We start from the raw sequence: 21,507 nt of genomic DNA, 5'->3' as shown, positions 1-21,507 counted from the left end.
TTAGATTTAACAAAAGAAGCTAATAGAAATGTTCAAATTGACCCTTCTCATCATGTGGACTTCTTGGAGCTCAATCAATCTCTCATTATTATCAGAGTTATTCACGCAGAGGCAGAAGTGCTAGTATTTCTCATAATCAGCCCTTGAGCCAGATGTAATTTGCAATTTTGAAGCATTGTATTTTGAAACAATAATGCATTAAAATGAACAGAGCAGGAATTAGAAGTATAGTTTGGGAGAGAACATGTTGAAGAGTAGCCATGGTTTAAACGTTCTCTCTAAGTGCTCTTAGTGGACACTGGTAATTAGAGGAACACAATGTACTATTATTAATAACCTAAATTGGTCCACAATTTTTTGAAGTAATCTGTGGAGTGGGACAAATGCAACAAGAGAAGTGTGCCCATCTTGCTGCGTGGTTGCAGGGCTGCAGTTGTCGGTGGGGAGCGCTGGGGTAAGGCTTTATAACTGGCTCAGTGCGGTGTGAGCAGGAGATGGTTGGACTTGGCACCCAGCACACTGAGGAGTGTTTTACCCTAACTCAGAAAAGAGAAATAGCTTACGTTATAGAAGAATAGCTACTTTGTACTTTAGACTGAAAACCAGTCAGGCAGCTGTTAACAGTAGGCTGCTATTGATGCTTAGAACTTGGGAATTTTTTTTTATCCCTATGTACAGTATTATATATTGCAAAGTAGAGCATTGTATGTCTACTTTTATGTATGTAGTCCGTGAAAAATGAGTTCGCATACTGAAGACCTTCACTCAGACTTTTTCAGGAGCCTGCTCTTTACTTTGTGAGTGAGACTTTGTGCAATTTGTATTTACAGTTTTTCAGTTACTGTTTAACATCTTGTAGCCCAGTAGCAAACAGGGCACGGGTGACTTGCTGGACAAGTTCTTTCTGAGAGAGGGGACAGGAGTGTTTGTAAGTACATTAAATGACAGTAATGAAAGGATATGTTGCCCATTAAGATTACATTATCTATTAGAAGACTGAATTAGCTTGGCTGCGTCACATGTACGAGCTACTGTCTTCACTATCAAATAGCACACACTTAGTGTATCAAATCTGAGGCACGTAACTTTGTGGTCAATAACTGCGCTCTTTTCTGAATCCATGCACAACATGAAAGAGTTTCTGCCACACAAACAAACTTTAAAATGCTTAGACTGTTATGAAACTTCCATTAAAATGTCATGTACTGCTTCCGTGCTTACTTTCATTACTGATGATTGCTAACATTGTATCTAAGTTGTATCTAAGCAGAAGCGCTTTTTTTAGTTCCTGATTTCTTTGGAGGTGCAGCAATCCAGAGTTTAATGGGTTATGGCTGACCACCGTGAAAATGAGTTATTTATGGTGACTTTTAGTACGTTGTGGTATTGCTTACTAAGTTGACTCGGCCCTACAACCGAAGAATCTCATCTGTTTCCTGACTTGCTGCTGTCTTTCCACAGCAAGTAAATTTTATAATTGTAAAATTATCCCCACTTCCTTTGAGCTACTCAGTCTGTTTTTATACTGAAATTCTTGGGATTAGTTGTTAGTTTTTTTCCTTCTTTCTTGTAATTTATTTATTTATTTATTTATTTATTTGAGCTGTCAATGGCCTCAGCTAGCTTTAGGCAGTCATGAGAGGCAATGCCAGAAGATTATCTTCTGTTTAGAAATTTGCAAACAGATGGTCTCACCATAAAAGAAATCTGTTTTTAAAAGTTCCACCATTTTACGCTAGAAGTAAATATTACAAATGCTTAAGTTGTGAAAAGAGAGTGACTTGGTGTGAATAATATTCTGCTTGTTGTGTCATGCCTTTCAGGAAATGTTATCAAAACTGTTTATGAAAATAATTGAATGAAACCTCATGACATGTCTCTTGCTTTGGCATCATACCCATATTCTGTGAAGTAAGGATACTAACTCACAAAGACAGACAGATTAAGTGGCTGGAAACGGTTACCGATCCCATATGTTGTTTCCACTTCTTTCCTGGAAGTTGTTGTGGGAATCAGCGATGACGTTATATATGAAATGTCGCGATTTATTTGCTGTCCTTGCTGTTGTTTTTACTAGCCTTAGTTTGGTGAGATGTACAAAAATCGCTACCTAGACTGTGCTAAAAAGTTGGTTTTAGTGTTTGGAAAATGAGATAGAGGATGGTGAGAGAAAATGTGTGAGTACGTTACAGAAGACCTTCATATTCTTTACAGTACTTAGGCACGTGGTGGCAACTTCAGAGGGGGCTGATAATTTGGAGTGATGAACACTTTGGTTCTATTGGTTTAAATTTCTGTGTTCATGACTGGGTCCATGAGTTTCTTTATTGCTTAAAGTCAAACGTTATTGCTCTAAAGAGTACAAGTTACCTTTCCAAAGATAGTCTCCATTTTTCTTTTGTAATGCCTCTTTCTTGGGTTGGGACAGCACAGTTCCCTGGAAACCCTCCTGGCAGGGGTCTTCAGCTGAATGTTGCACCATAAGGATTGCTGCTTTATCAGTTCTAACATAGGCAAAGAAACCCAGGGAAAATGGAAAGTTATGAATTTTCATTTTAACTATGCCTGCAGTCTCCTACATCAAAGTGCCTCACTCCTGTTGCCTGTACATGGGTATTTCTGTATCGTCTCAGAACAGTACTGCTGTTGAGTCACTCCAACAATTATTCTCTTCTGATAAATAGAATTTGATATACTAATTTGATTAGATGTGATAACTGGCTATTTCTAGAAATACATTGCAAATATGTAAATGTTTGCATTTACAAGCATATTTTTAAAGATGGCACTTGCAAACTTTTGCTTTGAAAGGAAGTTTTGTAAACCCTCAAGTCATCATTACTAGCAAGGGTAATTTTTGTTTGTGTGCTATGTTGAATCCTTGTTTATACTTATTAAATTTTATTTTAAGAACAAGATGTTTTTGCATGTCACAATCTTTTGCAAAATAAATCTTATGATTTTGCTAATACAGCAGTTTGAAAAAGATTACAGAAATCATTGCAAAATCTTTTGAGTAGCGTTAGGTTGTCCGTGTCTGAGTATTGTTAGCTACTATGGGGAAAGGAGCACGCTTTGAAGACAGAAAGCACTGATAGTATAGCTCAAGACACTTACCATTTGTTAATTTTTAATGATGGCCTTTTTTCTATTAAAGAACATAATGCTACTGAGCTTCTGTCTCAATCAATTTTTGTGGGTTTTTTTTCATTAATCAACTAATGCATGTTTCTTCTATAGCTCTTTATTCTAATGAAATATGTGGATGATTTGGTAGACGACAATGATCTCATCAGTAACGCATCAGAGTAAAATCCATTTAGGAGATTATATGTATATTATTTTTTTAGATCAAGGATGCTGATATATATTCTTTTAAACAGAAGCTATTTTTGAGGTGGGTTGTAAATGTGGAATTTCTATTGCTACCACTCACACGTCCTCCTTTCTTCATTTGTTCCGTCTATATATTTATTTAGGCAAAATCATTTAAATATTCTTTATGTCTACATGTGCATTTTATATACATTTCACATATTTTATATATATGTGGCATCATGTTGTAGCTTCAGCCTGTTCTTCAAATGTTCTGCTACACTGTCTTCTCTATTGAGCCTCGCACTGTTTATTTCTGGTGCACTGGCCCAAAGCCACTGAAGGCACTTGCTAGGCAGTGCTTCTCTGTCAAGTGCAGGAGGCTTTGGATTAGGCCACCTCGTAGCTGTTGACAGTTATTCAAGCAAGTAAGCCAGCTAGGGACTGGTAGAGAGGTTTGGGTATTCATTTTAGTTTGATTAAATTATCCAGAGTTCATGGGGTTTCCTATTTGCTGGTCAAGCTTTGGGCATATAGGTCTCTGTTCTCGTCTTTTTATTAATAATTATGATAAAATTACACGGTCTGAGGATGGTCCTTTCCTCTGATGTGACTTGGCTGTTATATTATAGAGAACATACTTTTAAAAAATGGCCCTTTTACATTTTTTTTTAATTTCTTAACTTACTGTGATTGCAATTGTTGGCTGAATTTGAGAATTAAGTCTGTGGATCTGTGAATATGACTTTGAGCATTTACATTTATCCTGAAACTTTCCCTAACCCTTAATGTAAAAAGGAGAATTAAGAAGCTATAAATTAAGTAGAACCCTGGAGTATCTTGGCAATTAGAGTGAACAAGATTTCAGCTGCTCTTCTTCATCAATTTCTCACACTCTTGGATAGACAGGGTATTTTTAATTTACAACCTGTATTTCAATTAGTCATAGAAGTTTTTTCTTGAAGCTTTTACTTATGCAGTTGCAGAGTAAAATTCAACTACTTTTTGGCTGTACTTTTAAACTGATGGGTTTAGATGACAGAGATACTGCATACACTGGCTGTTGCGTGAAGTAGTGTTCCTGTATTTATAAATGTTCTACTATTATAAAGAGATTATTCTATAACCATACAGTTTGCATTCTCATAGAAGTATTAAACTGCATCTATGAAGAATACATATATGAACAGAAAGATAATATTTTTTATTATTTGGGGTTTGGAGGAAAATGTGTGCTTTCTGTTGCTCTTTTTTTTCCACTTTGGGTAATCATATTCCGTGTGCTGCTTCTAAGGTTACAGACTGGGGTAGCAGGGCACAGGGCAGATTGGCCACAGGGCAGTGTTGTGCTGCTGTGGCTGCAGGTGCCGCATAGTATCTGCTGTAACTCAGGCTTTAGCATCTGAACTTTTTTCATCATGAATATGGTAACTTTTTGAAGCAGTAGTGTGCGCAATTTTGCTACACACCATGTGGTAGCTTGTGTCTGTGCTTTGGTATCTTAGGCACTGATTTAGGTAGGGCTTTTATAGCTCACACTTAAATTGTTGGCACTGAATGTAGCAGATGACAGGAGCTTGGAATTAGATTCCCAGGACAATCTGAACATCAGTGTCACAGATGCTCCTTTCTGCACCATTTTGTTTTTTAATTCTAATAGCAGTTCTTACCTTTGTTTTTAAATGCTGTTTCCCTTTTCACTAATGCAAGGAACACTGATGGTGCACAGAGCCTGAGTGGTGGAGCTCTCATTTCTGCTTCAGAAGGCAAGTTGTAATTTCATTTGCATTTGTAAGAACTGCAACAAGTATCCCAGCAGCCAGCCTAACGGCAGAGAGAATGAGACCATCACAGGTTCAGACAAGTGCCTGAAAATCTCCAGGTGCTCGAGGCATTTGCTAGTCAGCTGCATGCAGCACAGAGCGGTTCCTGCACCTGGGAAAAGAGCAGCCAGGACTGAGATCAAATCACTTGACAGCATCCTCAAGGCCATGTCCTTGCACAAGTCTGGAGTCTCTCGGACATGGATAGTGATTGCTGTTTTACAAGGAAGGTATCTTAACAATTGTGCTTTGGGAGTTTACCGCCTTAGGTTTTTATCATTAAGTGAGCAGCCTCTTCAGTGGGGAAGTTTATTATGTGGGTGTGCCAGGACATTCAATATATGCATTATGGAAGAAATACTATTGGAAGCAGTGAAGCAGTAAGGTTCCAGTGTTGCCATGGGTCACCAATGGGACATACATCCTAATTCCATCTTCCTCCCTTTTGAACATCTGAGCAGCAAAGAAGTAAGCTTTACAATGATGCAAATGCTGGTGGGTTGTGTGATATGAATTAATGTTCATGGGGCAAGTCAGGGACTATACCACTTGCACCTTTAAGAAAGTGAAACTTTTACAAAGGTAGGCCAGATCTTTTCCCTGAGCTGATGCATTCAAATTGGGGTCTTTTAAATACTGGGAGTAATTCTGGGGACCTGACCCAAGATTTGCTTCTTTTGACTATATCAGCTACTCCTGGCTGAGAAGGACTTTACCACTGGCTATGAGGAAGGCACAGGCTGGCTGTAGGGTGTACATTTGATGTTTTGAAAGGATATTGCAATGACAACATGAATTTCAGTAGTGCAAATACTCTTATTTTTATTTCTAAGTATCCTAGTTTACCTAATATTTATAAATCAGAGTAGGAAACATATACCTGAGGAAACTGGAAGGACTGGTGACTTTGACTAGTTTGATACCAGCATAGACACCACAGTACTGTTGAAGGAATGTTAACAGCTCACTTTATCACTGTGCCTTAGAATTGCTGAATGTCACTCTCCTGTAGTTAAACTTGGCTTGAATATGGATGTTAAATAATTTATAAATCTCTCTTATAAATTTGGTGGAGAGGATGCTGATTTGTCCTGGGGGCTTCTTCATGCCTATACATCATACTTCATGGAGCAATAACTTTTAAGAGAAATAAAAAGCAAGCACACTTACTGTTGGCAAAAGTAATCTTACGATAACCTTTGAATGTAGTTTGGAGTGTTGACTTCTCATACAGAAAAAAAAAAAGGGGTGTGTGCACACGTATGTATCCTCACCGCGTTTCTTTGAAACACTTTTCTCAGGTGTTTGGTGTAGCTTGGAAAATGTTTTCCCTTTGTTCGTTACCTCTACTATTGTAAGCTGAAGCTTAACAGAGATGCTGTTAGACTTGTGATCTCAGTGGAAAAGAGAAATCGGGAACTTGTGAACATTTTTGCATAGAGGTCTTACTAAAAGTATGCAGGCTTGTTCAGAGCCAGACTCACTTAGGGCAGCATATTTCCAAACTGTTTGGCAGCTCCTTGATTTATGAGTATCGTGGAGGCGCTTTCTGTGTGGGTGATCTTATTATGAAGCGGAAGCCACAGTGAGGGCGGGGGGAGGACGGCATTGATTGTTCCAGGTTTGAATGTAGGGATAGTGAAGTTAATGTTGCTGAACTTGTTACAGGCAGTGGTGATTATGGCAGATATATCCGATCTCTGCGGGTGACAAAATCCAGAGAAGGCAACTTTACAAGACCACGGTGGTTCATACTCTGCCAGGCTGTCCACTGCTGGGATGACCACAAAGCTTTTCAGGGAGTGGCACTGGAAAGTCTCTTGTCAGAGTGAGGACATTATAGCCACCCTTTGAAGTGCCTGGGAAAGGACCAGACATGTCTTCTTGGAGACTTTATCAGTACTGTCCCTGAAGGCAGAAGGAACGTTCGTTCTCATGATCAGAAGAAAACCCTGGAAGAGAAGAGGAGTTGTTGCCACAGCTTGCTCACAAGTCAAAGCAAATTTCTTACTAGGATTATTAGAAGTTTCCTGTGTACCTTTTTTTTTTAATAAGGTATTGATTTCAGTATTGTGATACTTGCAATGAATTGATTTCTGGTGGTAGAAATTTTATTTTGCTGCCAGAACCTGAAGGGTACTAATTAATATGATTTTTTTCTTTTTTTTAATCTGTATTTTTTATTCTTTTTTTTTTTTTTTAACCACTAGTTCTTTTCAAAAATGAACTGGCTACTCCAGAATTTGGTTCCTTTGCTTTGCTTGATGTTTTCAATGATCAAGAAAGGGCAGGATACAGAAGCAAATGCAGGCATCCCAGTGATGCCGTGCTACAGTACCACATATGTTATGTGTCTCCTTGCAGCTCTCTATGTTCTGTCAGTCAGACCCCTGCCACCCTCAGCACTCTCTGTGTATCAGGATAAAATGGCTTATTCCACTGGTTTTTTTCCAAAACTCCTCTCTCAGCTAGAGGGTTTAGGGCTATTTTAAATTGTTTCCTTTTTTCTGATGTGTGACACCCAGAACTTGATTTGAATCTCTTGTGTCATATATGTAAATGTTTTGTATAATGATTTTGACTACTCTCAAATAAATACGTGGATGTTTTAAAAGATACATGCTGGTGTTTCTCGTCACTGAATTTAATTTTGTCTGTTTTACACAGAACATCTTATGAAATGAGAGACTTTACTTAGTATTTTGTGTTTCTTAACCCTGTTACATCCTATGCCTTTCCATTTTCAGATAACTATTTATCAACAATTTTAGTTTTCATATCCCTGAATTACTTTGGAAATGAGCAATCTGGAAAATGTGGAGAACAGCCATGGACTTTAAAGTTTGTGTACATGCTCCTACACTGTACTTTTGTGTTGTTCTGTTTTTAAACAGCTGCCCTAAGAGCCCTAAACATGTTTATGCAGTATAATGATATCTCTTGACTGAGTGGTCAGAAATGAATCTTTCTGCTGTGTTGCTGTGTGGTATGTCTTCAACCCACCCCATGGCTTTGTTCTAGAATCAACAGGAACAAAAGGAAAAATATTATAAATGTCTGGTGAATTCTAAATGTTTTAAACTGTTTACTTTCATGGGTCAGAAGAAAGTTCTAAGAACATTTGCCGTGTCCTCTCCAACTATTGCTAGGCTTTGCACGTTTCAGTGCTTTCATTTCAGTTTTGATTTGAACCTGAGTGTGAAGTGTCACAGATGTCAGTCTGGTCTCATCTGAGCATTTGATTAAAAAAATAAAGATTTTCACTGCTTTTGGGTGATAGATGATCCCACATTTAATAGACATGTATTATAATAAGGTGCTGTTTAATTGATATGTGTTTTCCCTTCTGTCTTTAATAGAAAATTATTACATAAACTTTATTTAAGGGGTATATTTAAGTGTTCGTTTATTTCACTCTGCAAAAGTAATTCCTTTCAGAGTAGGTTTGAAATACCTAAGAAATACATGCAATTTTGTCCTAATAATAACTGCGTATCTCAAATGCCAAACTGTGCTCTCCCTGAAAGTTTAAAAGAAAACAGTGGAATGTTCAAATATGGGAGAAACCTGAAATACTTGAAATGTAGCCAGTAGAGGGTAAGAGGAGACGTGAACAGAGCAATCCCTGGGTTGGCAGCATCCCTCTCTGTCTGGGACAGCCTAGCCAGCTCCATCCCTCCATTCAGACTTCTTGCACTGGAACAACCTTGGAAGAAAAGAGTTACAAGTAATGAAGTTTGAAAAAAGCTTGGTGCATGGTGAAAAAAGAAATTAGTATTTTTGGATGGCATCCACTATGTGGTGAAGCCGCGCTCGTGGAGTGGGTGGTGCTGCGCTCTGGGCAGTTCTCAGACATATGGCGCTGGGTCTCTTGCAGTTCATTCGTGGAAGCCTTCACTTAATGTGAACTTGAGTTGCGTTCTTTGGCAGTGATAGTCTTGAGCAATTTCTAAAACATTGTTTCACTGTGTTTTAAAGAACAGTGACATCAAAATGCTGGCAGAAAAAAGGAGTGTAGTCTTATCATGGTTTTGTTTTGTTCAGCTCTTTAGTGAGGGATTGTATAAACTTTAAAGAAGAGTGCAATAGAAATAAAATTTTAAAAGACCTACACAAAACCCTCAAAAGCAGCCTGAAAATATTAAAAATTGAGATTCTGAGGTCATTGCACGTTCCCTTTCTGGTTTCTTAGCACAGCCCTCTTGGAGGACTGTCTTTGTCATAGGAAAAGGAAAATACAGTTTTGTTCATTTCACAAGTTAGATTCTTTTTTTGTGTGTTATTAACAGGTTTGGCAAACATCGCAAAGATGACAAGAGTGAGAAAACTGGTAAAATAAAAGTGCAGGAAGCTCTTACTTCAGAAGAGGAGAGAATACGAATGAAGCAAGAACAGGAGAGGTAGACTTCAGTATTTGCTTAAACCTTGATAGAGAGAGTTTGTTTTTTAAATTAAATAACTGAAGTTGAATTTTCACTGATGAAATTCCCAAATGTTTATATGTTTATATACTTTAACAAGACAAAGCTGCATTTATTTTGGACATCCACAGTTTCTTTGGCTGCGTTAAGCATCTTTTATAGACCCAGAGCTCCTTTCCTTATTGAGAAGGCTGAAGTAATAAAGTGAAATGTTTTCTCTATATTTTCTATAACTGATGTTATTGACATTTTCAGGAAACAAATATTTATATAGAATGAAGTACGTTTTGTATTTTTCTTCGAAGTCGTGCATATCTAGTTTTTTTCATTGATATATTTAGGAAACAAACTAAAAATTATACTCACCAGTGTCTTTGTCACTGGAGTTCAGTCTATTTATGTGTCATGCAGTCTGTTCATGGAATGATATGTATATTAAACTGCTAATTGTAAAAATGAGTGGTGAGTACCTCTACTTATCTTTTTCAGTTTCCCTTAACATTAAAAATCTATATAATATGTATGTCATATGTTCTTCTCGATATTTGTAACTGCTTCTCATCCTGTCTCTCATAGCCCTAGATATTTGGGGCCTAGACTCTGACATCTCAAATCAATTTAGTCATAACTTCGAAAGCTTAGGTCATAAATTAACTAGTATTCAGCGATGTGTGTGAAGACCTATTTTAGTAGACATCCCTTTAGTAAGGAAACAAACTTTAAAGGGTTATTTAAAGTTTGAATGCTGAATGGTAAATAGATTCAGGCGCATTTAGCAGTGAAAGTGAACTGTGAATTTGAATGATTTGTCTAAAAATTATGCTATAGCTCAACCATAAATTAAGGATCAATAGAAGTTTTATTGAGGGAAATTTTGCTGTCCTTGTGCAGGGAGTATGACTAATTAGTCCTTATGATACTTCTAACCATCATCTCTATGCACCTTGGTCTTCTGCAAGTAAGAAGTTTATAAATGATGGCTTCATCACTCTAAACAGCTCACAGGAATAGTAGAGCCACGATATCTCTTGTGTGGTCTCAATTGAACCTAAAATGCTTCGCTTTCATTTCTTTTGGGGTTGAGTGATTTACGTTACAGTTAAAACAGGCTAGGGGGTACACATTTATTAGTTATGGAAGATCAGCAGTAACTTGTTAAACTGCAGAAATTTCATAATTTGTGACCATCTGTTTGGATTACATGATGGGATTTTTTTTACCCTTTAACAGATATACCAGCGTAAATTGATGTAAACATTTATTCATATCTTTCTCCATCCATCCTGACAGTAAAAGCCGTCTGGATCACAGTGCTTGGTTGTTTTTAACCTGACAATGTTTTTTATTTTCTCCTTTTTAACAAAAGTGAAGCAGGGTTATTAATTTTTTTTCCTGCTTTTAAGCGTGAAGTGTTTTCAGATTAAATGGCAAAGGGAACTGAAGGAGATAAGTGAATTTGGGTACAAGAGTGTTTGTGCAGTCAACTTCCCTTTACGCATGGGCAGTCTGGCCGCTCTGTGGATAAACTCATGCCAGGGTGCAGAGCCGTTGGAAGCTGCCTTCGGTGCTTCAGCCAGCTCAGGGCAGGTGGAAGGTTAGCCACATGTGCACAGTGCTGATCCCTGCCTTAAATACACTCTGCTTAACTCAAGCTTGCCCAGCATGGAGGGTTTCTTATTAACCTTAGAATCAGCCATATGCATTTACTCAAGGAAGAAAGACTTGAGGTTTGAATTAGTAATGTTTGCTCTCTCTTCATTCTCTCTCTTTGTCTCTCTGTCTCTCTCAGTAAGAAGGGTGAGAGTAAAAACTGTCCGTGTGGTGATGTAAGAGAGGTTGCAATAGGCGCGCTGGGTACCAAGGTAGAATTATGAAATTATTTGTATAGCCCTCAATGCATGGAACAAATTCCTAATCCCTTTCCATCAAGTTATCCTAACCAATTTGAATCTTTCCTGGAATCTCACTCCTTGTGTGTCATAAAAACAATTTTATGTGTTCACTGAAACTGCAGAAAATGCATGTGCCAGAGCTTCGTAACAGCTTGATGTTATCATAACACAGGTCCTCCTCCTCCTGTTAATCTCTTTCCCTAACTGTGTATTTGCTCTCCTTTGTGTTGTAAGAGAATGCAAGTTCTTTGGGGTAGTGGCATGTACAACTAATAAAAGACAATAAAATAGCAACCAAATGTGTGAGGTGCTTCCTTATGTTTCTGAAAAATTCAGACGTTGATTTGGTCCATAGAGACAAAGTATTTTTTCAGTTATATTGCGGAGTTTCCTTTTGATCCTGTAAAATAATGGTGTTAGATACATGCTATTAATGAAAACTACTCTTGCAAATTAACTGAACAATCCCTCAAAATGCTTACTAGGAGACAGAGTAAAATGTACTGTCACTGTTGGTTCATAATGGCTGCTATTTTAACTTTGTTTTCTGTGGGGTTTTCTTCATCCTTGATGTTTTTAGCAGTACAATTCACTTGCTCTATTTTACTTGGTATTTGATACTATGGTCCTCTATAAAGATAATGATGCAATACTTTGGGGAAATAGGTTGGATTTAATGAATTTACTATGTATGAGAGGCTAGGAGCGAGAATCCTTAGGGGGTCAGAGAATGAATGGTCCATTAAAAAATCAATCATGCCCACAATTTTATGGAATTATTATGCCTTTACTTGATAATTTTAATAGTATTGTGCTTACAGTAGTATTTTCTTTAAAATCTTAAAAGTAGTGTTCATATTGATGATGAGACAAATAAGCAAATTAATATTCTTCAATTTACCATGATGAAAATGAATAAAATTGCCTGTAACATATTATTAATATTTCTTTACTGAGGAGCATATCTCTTAAGCTGTGTATGGTACATGTTTACTGACAATGTTAAAGTAATTTTCAACAAAATGCAATTATCGATTTGAAAATACAGACAGCTTTCAGTGAAATATAATACTGGAATGTCATCTGAGGAGACCCACCAATCTTACAAAAATTGCTTTAAAATGCTTACTGTTTGTAAATTCTCCACATTTTGGAGTAACGTTTCATCCCAGGTCATAGGACACTGTTCACATGTCACTGTCTTTACTGGTTTACTCCAGAAAAAGAAGTCTGCTCGCATTATTCTTGAGTATCTGCCAAGCACTGATCTGAAAATCAAGATGGGCTCTGGTGTGCTGTTAGAAAGAGTGCTTCTCTCCAGCAGTGTCACCAATCAAAACCTTAAGGCAAAACTAAGCAGTAGGTTTTCTCAACTTGGGCTTGTGTCTCCTGAGAAAGACACTATACTGAAGAGTCTTGAGGAAGTTGAATACGAGTTGAGTTCAATTAGCTCTGTTCCTGTGCCAGATCATAGCTGTTTTATATACATGCTAACTTGAATCCCCTCTTGCCATGCTGTCATTCTGTCCATCACCGGACTACTAAAACTTGAGATGCTACATTTACTCATATAGACTGAAAAAACAGCCCTGGGCCCTTCTTGATTTCATTATAGAAGGTCTTCTATCCATTCCAGATTCTCCTGATGCATCTGTGGTAGGCCCATCTTCCCGAGAGTAGTGTCTTGGATTTTACAGACTGGAGGTACATGGAGTAACCTGAGCTTTCAGAGATGCTTCAAACTACTTATAGTTTTACACAGACATTGCTATGTAAGATAGAATTAAAACATGATTTTGTAACTTTTGTCAGGGACTAAGAGGAATTAGTGTTACAGCCCAGTTAGTTTTCATATGGATGGTCACCTTCTGCTGTGCTACTGGATCTAAGCCTTTGGAAGACCACAGATCTTTAGAAATTGCCTACATCTGGTCTCTGAGGACCTCCCAGGGCAGAGTCTTCTTGATATGTAGCCTATGTGTCCATTGATATCCTGCAGCCTGATTGCCCTGAGATGTTTTCTGACTTCTTCAAGACCTTATAGTCTCTTTCTTAGGAGATGTGAAGAACTGTTCAGAAAACCTGCTGCTTTTGTGTTCTGTTTTTTATTGGTGGCCCTTGCTAGAAAGAGGCATCCCGCTAACAGCAGGGGTGATACCTTTGCGTCTCTCTGTTTCATCCTTGGATTTTTCCTCGGATTTCTTTTTCAGTGGTTTGTTTTGGTGTCCAGTCCATCCCCTGCCCCCAGCAGCTCTACATTCATTGCAAAATAAAACTTCAGCAAATCAAAAATCTTTGCGTGTGTGCAGCCCTTCTTCAGCTGGGGCATGTGCTGTTCTTGAAAGCCACCTGCCAAGGCCACGTGTGCCATCCCTGTGTTCAGCCTTGGGCTGGCTTCCTTTAGCAACCCAAGTGCTCCTCAATCCAAACAAATTTACTCATTGTACGTGGGTAGTGTATAATGGAGGAATGAAATAAACCTACTTCTTTGTGAAGTGTTTAAGAAATTCAGCTCTATCCACTGTGGTTCACTGCTAGATAATGCTTAAAAGATGAAAGCTGCAGTTCTAATGTAATTTTGTGATTCAGAGTACGTGATCCCAGATATGGGAGAGTAGTGCTTATGCATTAATCTGCCTCTAGAGGCACTTCCTCCTCTTGAAAGAAGAGTCTACAGGATATAGACTCTGGTTAATACACTGACTTAAAAGCTTTACTAATGTTATATAAATCTTTGGGTTTCTGTAACAACGTTTTTATCTTAGTATTGTATGCTTCCTCAACTTCCACTGAAATGGATGCAAAATTCGGTGCTTAAACCCCTGTGTTGCAAGGATCAGTCTTGAGGAGATAAGGAGAAACCGTTGGGAAGAGAATGAGAGCTGTTCTGGTGGAAGGGCTATGACAGAGGCTCCAGAAGCGCTGGGAGGATGCTGGAGCAGTCAGATGGGGGCTTTTGAAGCCAAGGACTTGCTCTGCTCTGAAAAAGCAGCTGTACAATTCCAGACTCTGCTATACTTGTTGGAGGACAATTAACACACAGCAGAGGAATACCACGTATGTACATACATAGGGTTATCACCTGGAAAAGAAACCTGCTTCTTTGCTTCTTTGCCCCCTTTCTGTTTTGGAAAAACATAACCTTTCGTCCCTTCAGCACACAAAGGGGATGGAATTGGCAAAAACCCACTGGTGCTGTCCCTGTGCCGGTGCCGGGAGGGGGAGCTGGAACGGCACCGGGCTCGGCTTCTAACGCCTGCCCGGGGAAAACACACTTCTGGTGGGGACCAAGGAGATGCTTTCGGTGTTGGGAGACCAGAGGCGATGCTGTGTCAGCTGCCAGACTGCAGCAGACGGAGCATCTCGGTCTTGCGGAGATGCCGTCTGGGAGAGGTGCGTCGTGGTTTTTTCTTTGCCTTGGCAGCCTTGCTCTTACCTTTGGAGATCAATCAATAACCCGAGTGTGAATGTAAACAAGGCTACAGTATCAGTCGGTGTCATTCACCTAATGATTTTTCCTAAAGTTAGAGTGAAACATTCTGTAGATTCATTAGTAGTTAAAATAACGTATATATTTTTTTCTTCCTGGAGGATTTGGTTATTCTATAAAATGCTTCCTGTATTATATGTTTCCTAAGGCTGTAAGGGCCTTATCTCCAACATATAATAAACTTCTCTTCATCTTTCTTTTGTGCCATTAAAGCCACAAGCCCTTTGTTGTAAAAGTATACTAATGAATAGAAATGTTACAACAAGAACAGAAGTCTTGTGTTTTCCCTTAATCATGCATCATCCATTTTAATTAGACGAAAGGGTGGTGAGTACTGTGACAAGAGTCTGGAATTAAAATCATTAATTGATGTCAAGCTGACGAGAGACTGCTAACATGAATTTACTGACAGCAGGAAAGAAATTAACCTTATTACTTTATTTAGTACATTGCGGCTATTTATTATATTTTCCTATGCAAGTTCAGTATGTTCTATTTGTGATGACAGAGAAAGACAAATAATTAATAAAACCTTCATAAAGTTTTATTACCTCCAATCAATGAAGTTTACATGAAAACCACATCAATAACTTACAAAAAACCAAACCCGCCACATCCTCCTAATCAATGTAACTCATCAAAACCGTTACAGCAATATTTTTGATATTTTAAATGGGTATAACATGCTATGCTTTCCAGCCAAGTAGAATTGCAAAAGTGATCTGATTTAAAACCATGCCTTAGTTTCTTAATGTCAGTGTTGCAAAAACTGAAACATATTTTCTCCAGCAGTGACATTGATTGGAATAAATGTCTGTTTTGATCATCACTGGAAGGTCAGCCTAACAAAGATGAGTTTTAATGTTAGGCATCTTTATTCTTTAGATGAAAGAGTACAACAGTGTCTTACAGAATGACAGCAGCATCCTATAGATAATTTGTGACCTAAAGGTCATAATAAAAGAATAGAGGGGAGGTCATCCTGTAGTAAAGGCCATCTGGAACTGTTAAAGTATCAGATGGAATAGGGGGCTGAACAGCAGGACACTCTTGGTGTCTTTCCAGATTTCCCAGAGAGACCATAATATTTTTATTGGAAAACCCCAACTTTTTCCCCTTAAGCAAAATATTTTCAACAAGCAGTTTCATCTTGCTTTTAGGAAAAAGACAATATACTGTGATAGGGAGAGAATTTTGTTTCTTATGTAGCCGAAGTGTTATTTGTGTCTTTAAAATAAAGCAAAGGTTCCGCTGTAGTTTTGCTCCTGCTGTATTTGATGCCACTTAACAGGTTTCACAAAAAATATTAGCTCTAAATCTGTTATTACTGCAAACGTTCAGACTGTAAGTATTTTCTAAAATTACTTATGTAATATCCTTTCTGATAGAACTTCCACTCATTTCTCAGACAATAAGAGATGTGAGAAAAAAATAGTCTGTGAATCAGAAAATCAGAGCAATGTGTTTCTTATTCTCAATTACTTTGAGATGGAATCTGCTTATCAAGGCATTTTACAGTTTCACTGAGATTTGTAGCATTGTTGTTGGCAGAGTTTTTTTACATAATGAATGAGGGTGCAAGCAGTGAAAACAAATCAATGGCAGTAATTTTTGTAAAAGAACACAGAAATGAAGCATGTGAACACTGAGCTTTGGAAAAACATCTCAGACCAGTTCCACTTCATAAAAATACTGACTTTGGGAGATAAGTAAATTGAAGCTTTTCTGGCGTAGTAGTTGCTGAGGTAGTTTTTTTAAACAAGCTTCCTCATATTCTTTAGCTACACATTGTAAATATTGAGATCTTAAGACATCATGCTGAAAGTGTATTTTCTCTGTTATGCCTCTACAGTGATTCAAGACATTTTACTGGGTAAGGTCCGTCCAAGTCCCTTGCCATACATTTAAAAATATCATTTACATGATAATGTACCTGATAATGAAAATTTATGAAGTTCTGAGTTAAAAATTCAGTTTAGGTGTCTTGTAGATCATATGGGCTCAGCAATCTCTCAAAAATCTTGGTTCTAAGTAAGAGCACTAGTATGTTTTCAGTTCTGAATGCCAAAATCTTTAGGATAAGTCAGCAGCATGTGTTCTGATGTCCCATAAACTCTGATGTTACAGGTAGAGTTGCTGTAGCAAATACTTGCTTGCTAATTAAAAAAAGCTGTATCATAATTACTAAATTACTGAACTTTTTGTTGCTGAGATGAACAGAACTGAAAACCCACCAGATTTTCCAGATTGCACTACAGGAATCTAACAGTAACATAAAGCACTAAACCACGCTTTTTCTAATTCTTAGATACAGCAGCAAGTATTTGACTAACCAGAAAAGCACCTAATGATACGGTAGATAGATTCCCCACCCCGCTCCTCCGCCCCCCAAGCTAGAAGTTTTATTTTGTAACTAATTACTAGAACAAATCTTTTAATGGGTTATGAGAAAGCTGGCTCTGTTTCTGGCCCAGGTTGTAGATTTATGCTCTCTCTCAGTACTGTGACCCAGCATGGTTTTAGAAGCGAATCCTGGGAGATGTTATGGGTGCTAGTTGTGGATCCTGAGCAAAGATGTTGACTTATAAGCTGTATTATCTATTGGTGGTTGTTGTGTTTGTTTTTTTTCTTTTCCTTTACTTTCAACTTCAGTGTATGAGATTCACGTAATCCATTGCTTTGTTGTGAGTTTTTTCATTGTATTTTTCTGACACCAGACTCTTTCATTTTCCAGCTTCAGGATTAGGCTACTTTATACATGGCATTCTACAAAGACAGAATAATGGAACTGAAATAGATCCAGCAGTGGAATTTCGTACCCGCTTTTGTTACTAGACGTTGGCTAGAGGAGCATAGATGCTGGATAGGCTCAGCTTAACCGAATGATTATAGTATTGTAGCTGGACCTCCAGTTACTGCCTGCACTATCTGGGAATGGCTTTTTTTGATGTATGGTATGATATATGGTACTGTTTGATATATATAATGCCTGTGTCATTTGTTTCTTACACATATGGTAACAGCTGCTTCTTATACATCTAACTGCGGAATTCAGATGTTACCCACCCGTGCTGCTTTCTGGCATTGTTCTCCATTTGGGGAAAAAAAAAATGGGTAAAGAAACTTTCCAAGAAATCCTGTGTGCTCTTAAATTGAGGAGGGGTGGAAGCAGAAGCTCTCCCAAGTTGTGTTCAGCAATAGCTGAACCTCATGATTTTCTTCCTTTCTACTTCAGTCCAACAAAATAACTAAATAGCAGATTAGAGCTAAATTAATCTAAAGCTCAGGGATCTGTTGTCATAGGTGTAGATTGCAGCTCTTCTGGCCAGTTTTGTAATGCAAAAGAAAAGCTAAATTCCATTTTGCTTACAGACAGCAATGATATTCTTTGATGCAACATGGTTCCCAGCAGGGTAACAGTCCCAGTTACCCATCTGGGTGATCTTCTGCTGCTGGGGTCACTGACCTTTGGATCAGACATGAAAATAAGGACAGAAAATTTCAGTCGTGGTTGTGTTTGTTTTGAAACGGGACTTTGCCTATGTACTTGATACATTTTGTGTTTGATTGATTTGCCTTTGGTTGAAACACATCCTTAAAGAACCAAAGCAGATATTCCCCTCCCCAAATGATGCAAAACAGTAACTGCAAAGTAGTCTCAAAGCTCCATTGAAATGTAAAGTGGTAATTTACAGATTTTTGAAAATCAAAATAAGCAAGGATTTTCACTTGTTTTCTCCATGATCCAAGAAACCAGATTTGAAATACTCTGCTGGTGGGATATAGCTTCGCTCTGGAAAGTCAAAGGGTGAATCCAGAAGGTCAGGGGATAAGGAAAGGTAGGAGTGAAATGTATGAGAGATTCCATCAAGTTGGAGGAAATAATTCTAATGTCTCCTTTAGTTTCATCAGTGTCACTTGGTGTCAAATTGGTGTTTGCACTTCACCTGCTTATATGTGTAATATTTACTTTCTCTCCTGTATTTTTTCATTTCTTTACATCTTCATTTGTATTTTGCTGCCTTCATTAATAGCCTTCTTTATAAAGTCCTTATGAAAATGAGCATGTTGTTCTCAGTGTATTAGGATACTTATAGTAATCACCTTTCCCCCTCCCCCCTCTCTTTTTTCAGCTGCAGCCCTCCTGGGTTGTAGCTTATTAAAGGTTTTTGAAATTCTCATGCATCTCTTCTGCATGGGGGATTTGAGGAGGGGGGAACTTCAGAGAAAGTAAGTGCTATCACATATTCTAATTGGTGGATAGGCAGTGATTGTTGAAGGAGGGAGTAAATTAAGACTATCTGGCTGTGTAGATTTATTTCTTTAGTTTTGAGGTGGTAACAGCTTTTTTTTTTCCTTTTTATATGTAGTCCCTGTTATGTTTCTCTGTTCTATAACCAATACATAGGAAATACACTTGTGTAAAATTACCTTCTAGTTGATCTTATTGAAGTTAATTCTATTTTTGAAATCTACTCTGTCTTACAAGAACATTTAAAGCGTTAATCCTTTCCTCCAAAGTACCTTCATTTGGATTTTCTGTGCACTTAGTACTGGCCTGTTTAGTAATGAAAAGTCTGAGTAAATTCAGAGAGAAATCTGTGTAGAAAATGTCTCTATCCATCCATCCATCTATCCAGCCAGCCAGCCAGCCAGCCAGCCAGCCAGCATGACTGTGAATTGCTGAGAGCTACTTTCTAGATACTCCGTAGGAACTGCCTGGTTCAACCCATGCATGCATGCATCCCATAGATGTTTCTTTTAGCTTGGGACACACTGTTTCAGCTCTGTTCACAAGGCTGTTTACTGTAAATTAGAAAGAAATCCAATTGTCTTGTCTCTTCTTGACAAATCTATGATGGCCACTGCTTGTCCCATTATCTTCTCTGTGCTTACCAATAGCTTGTTTCAAAGGGGATTGAAGTTAAACTGTTAAGTATATAATTCTCCTCCAAGGGATATTTGCCTTTTTCTAGTTTTTCAATACTTCAGTTGCCCTCAGCCGGTTCTCCTGGTTACTGAAAAAGGCCTGAGACGATGGTTGTGTGTGTTGGATGAAGTAGTTATTCTAGCTACTTCTTTTGCTGTTAGGTTGGAGATCTTTTTGCTGTTGGTGGCAGCATCAATTGTGCTGGCCACCTGCTTGCAATCAACCATTTTAGTGAAGACAGATGCAAAGAAAAAGAACTATTAAGCCTTAGGTCTCCTCAGCATCATCTGTCAATATCGTTGCCTCACTACTGAGCAGGGGAGTAACCTTTTCTTTGCTCTTCCTTTTACTGCTAATGCAATTACGCAATGATTTATTGTTGTCTTTAAAGCTCCCTGCTACTTTTATTTCACATTGTGCCTTGGCCTGTCCGATTTTCTCTCTATGCTTGTGCTTAAACATAGCAAAATGACCGCATTTACTGTGTTTGAGATCAGAGGATAGTCATACTTTAGCCAGCTAACCATACGTGTATGTACACATGAGGTAAGGCAGAAGTGTTACATTTTAATTTTAATAACTTGAAAAAGGTTGGCCTCCAGCCTTCTGTTTTAAAAAATTATATTTACATAGCACTATTTTCTGACTTTTTTAAAAAATATCTAAAGTTTTGAAAGAATAGAGGGACATATGCAGAAAAGGAGATGTCTTTCCTGTTTATAAGCTATCTCTGTTGCTGCCCTTGATTATCCATTGCCCACAGTGATTCTTTAGAGTTATTTTCCCATGAAAGCAGATGGCTTTGCTGAGAGATTGTTATAACTGTGATAACTGACTAGCTCTAATCATGATAAGAAAAGCTGTGTCATGCTGGTTCAGAGGGAAATCACAATAATGCCTATAATCAAGGTACCCTCATTAGAAGAGTAGTTGTCACAAAAATTCTGCTTGGGTCCAGACAAAGGTCAAAGAAAAATACAGGAGAGGACAAACTCCCATATCGACTTGGTTGCCAAAAATTAGAAAAAGTACCATTAAAGCCCTGAAGGCAGCTGAGGAGAGGGGGAGGAGGTAGAGCAAGACCTGGCTGAGTTGCTGGCGTGCTGTGCCTGCAAGGTATTTTTCACTAGCAAAGGAGGAGGGAACAAATTTGACAAGATTTGGCTACTGGCCAACATACCTCCTGACCTCTTTATTAGAAAATATATCTGGCAAAAATTGGACCAAATGTGTTCATCCGGTCTGACTAACTTAAACAAGCTGACTGGCTTTATAACGTGTCGTTGTTTTTCTCTGTTTTCAATCCATCATCCTGATGCATGCCAGTCCGATGGCAGAAGAACTGAGAGCTGGCAGTGGTGAATGGCTTGTCATTTAGCTTCTGTGCTTACACAATGCTGTTTCTGTCCTTAATAAACATTGTCAGCCGTCTCACATATGTGGAACTGCAAGTGTTCAATACTGATTTTGTAAATGAGTGAGCCTCGGTGGAAAAGATGATGTTGTGGATTATCACTTGGGCAATAGCTGAATCCTGGCAGCAGCAGGAGGATTAATTGAATTGACCAAGCAATTGCACATCAGAAGCAACAGCCGCCAACTTTTTTTCTGCTCTTAGGGGAGGACATTGCTGCCA

The 21,507-nt window shown here is 38.2% G+C and overlaps 1 protein-coding gene across 14 annotated transcripts in view; it reads left to right on the top strand.

The window, feature by feature from the left end:
• The window catches only part of PARD3 (par-3 family cell polarity regulator), a 448,147-nt gene that overhangs the window by 321,470 nt on the left and 105,170 nt on the right, over positions 1-21,507 (top strand). For 9 of the 14 annotated variants that reach the window (XM_054058308.1, XM_054058305.1, XM_054058306.1 and 6 more), the window contains one exon: positions 9,428-9,538. The exons of 3 other annotated variants lie outside the window; for them this stretch is intronic. In XM_054058308.1, coding sequence (XP_053914283.1) covers positions 9,428-9,538 — 111 coding nt within the window. Of the gene's footprint in view, positions 1-6,806; positions 7,759-9,427; positions 9,539-11,348; positions 11,755-21,507 lie in introns of those variants that run through there. 2 more of the 14 variants (XM_054058314.1, XM_054058315.1) reach the window with 2 other exon arrangements.

This window comes from Cuculus canorus, chromosome 2 (assembly GCF_017976375.1).
Source record: "Cuculus canorus isolate bCucCan1 chromosome 2, bCucCan1.pri, whole genome shotgun sequence".
NCBI classification, from domain to species: Eukaryota; Metazoa; Chordata; class Aves; order Cuculiformes; family Cuculidae; genus Cuculus; species Cuculus canorus.
Note: the sequence above shows the minus strand (reverse complement) of the source record. Positions and strands in the feature narration are given on the sequence as shown.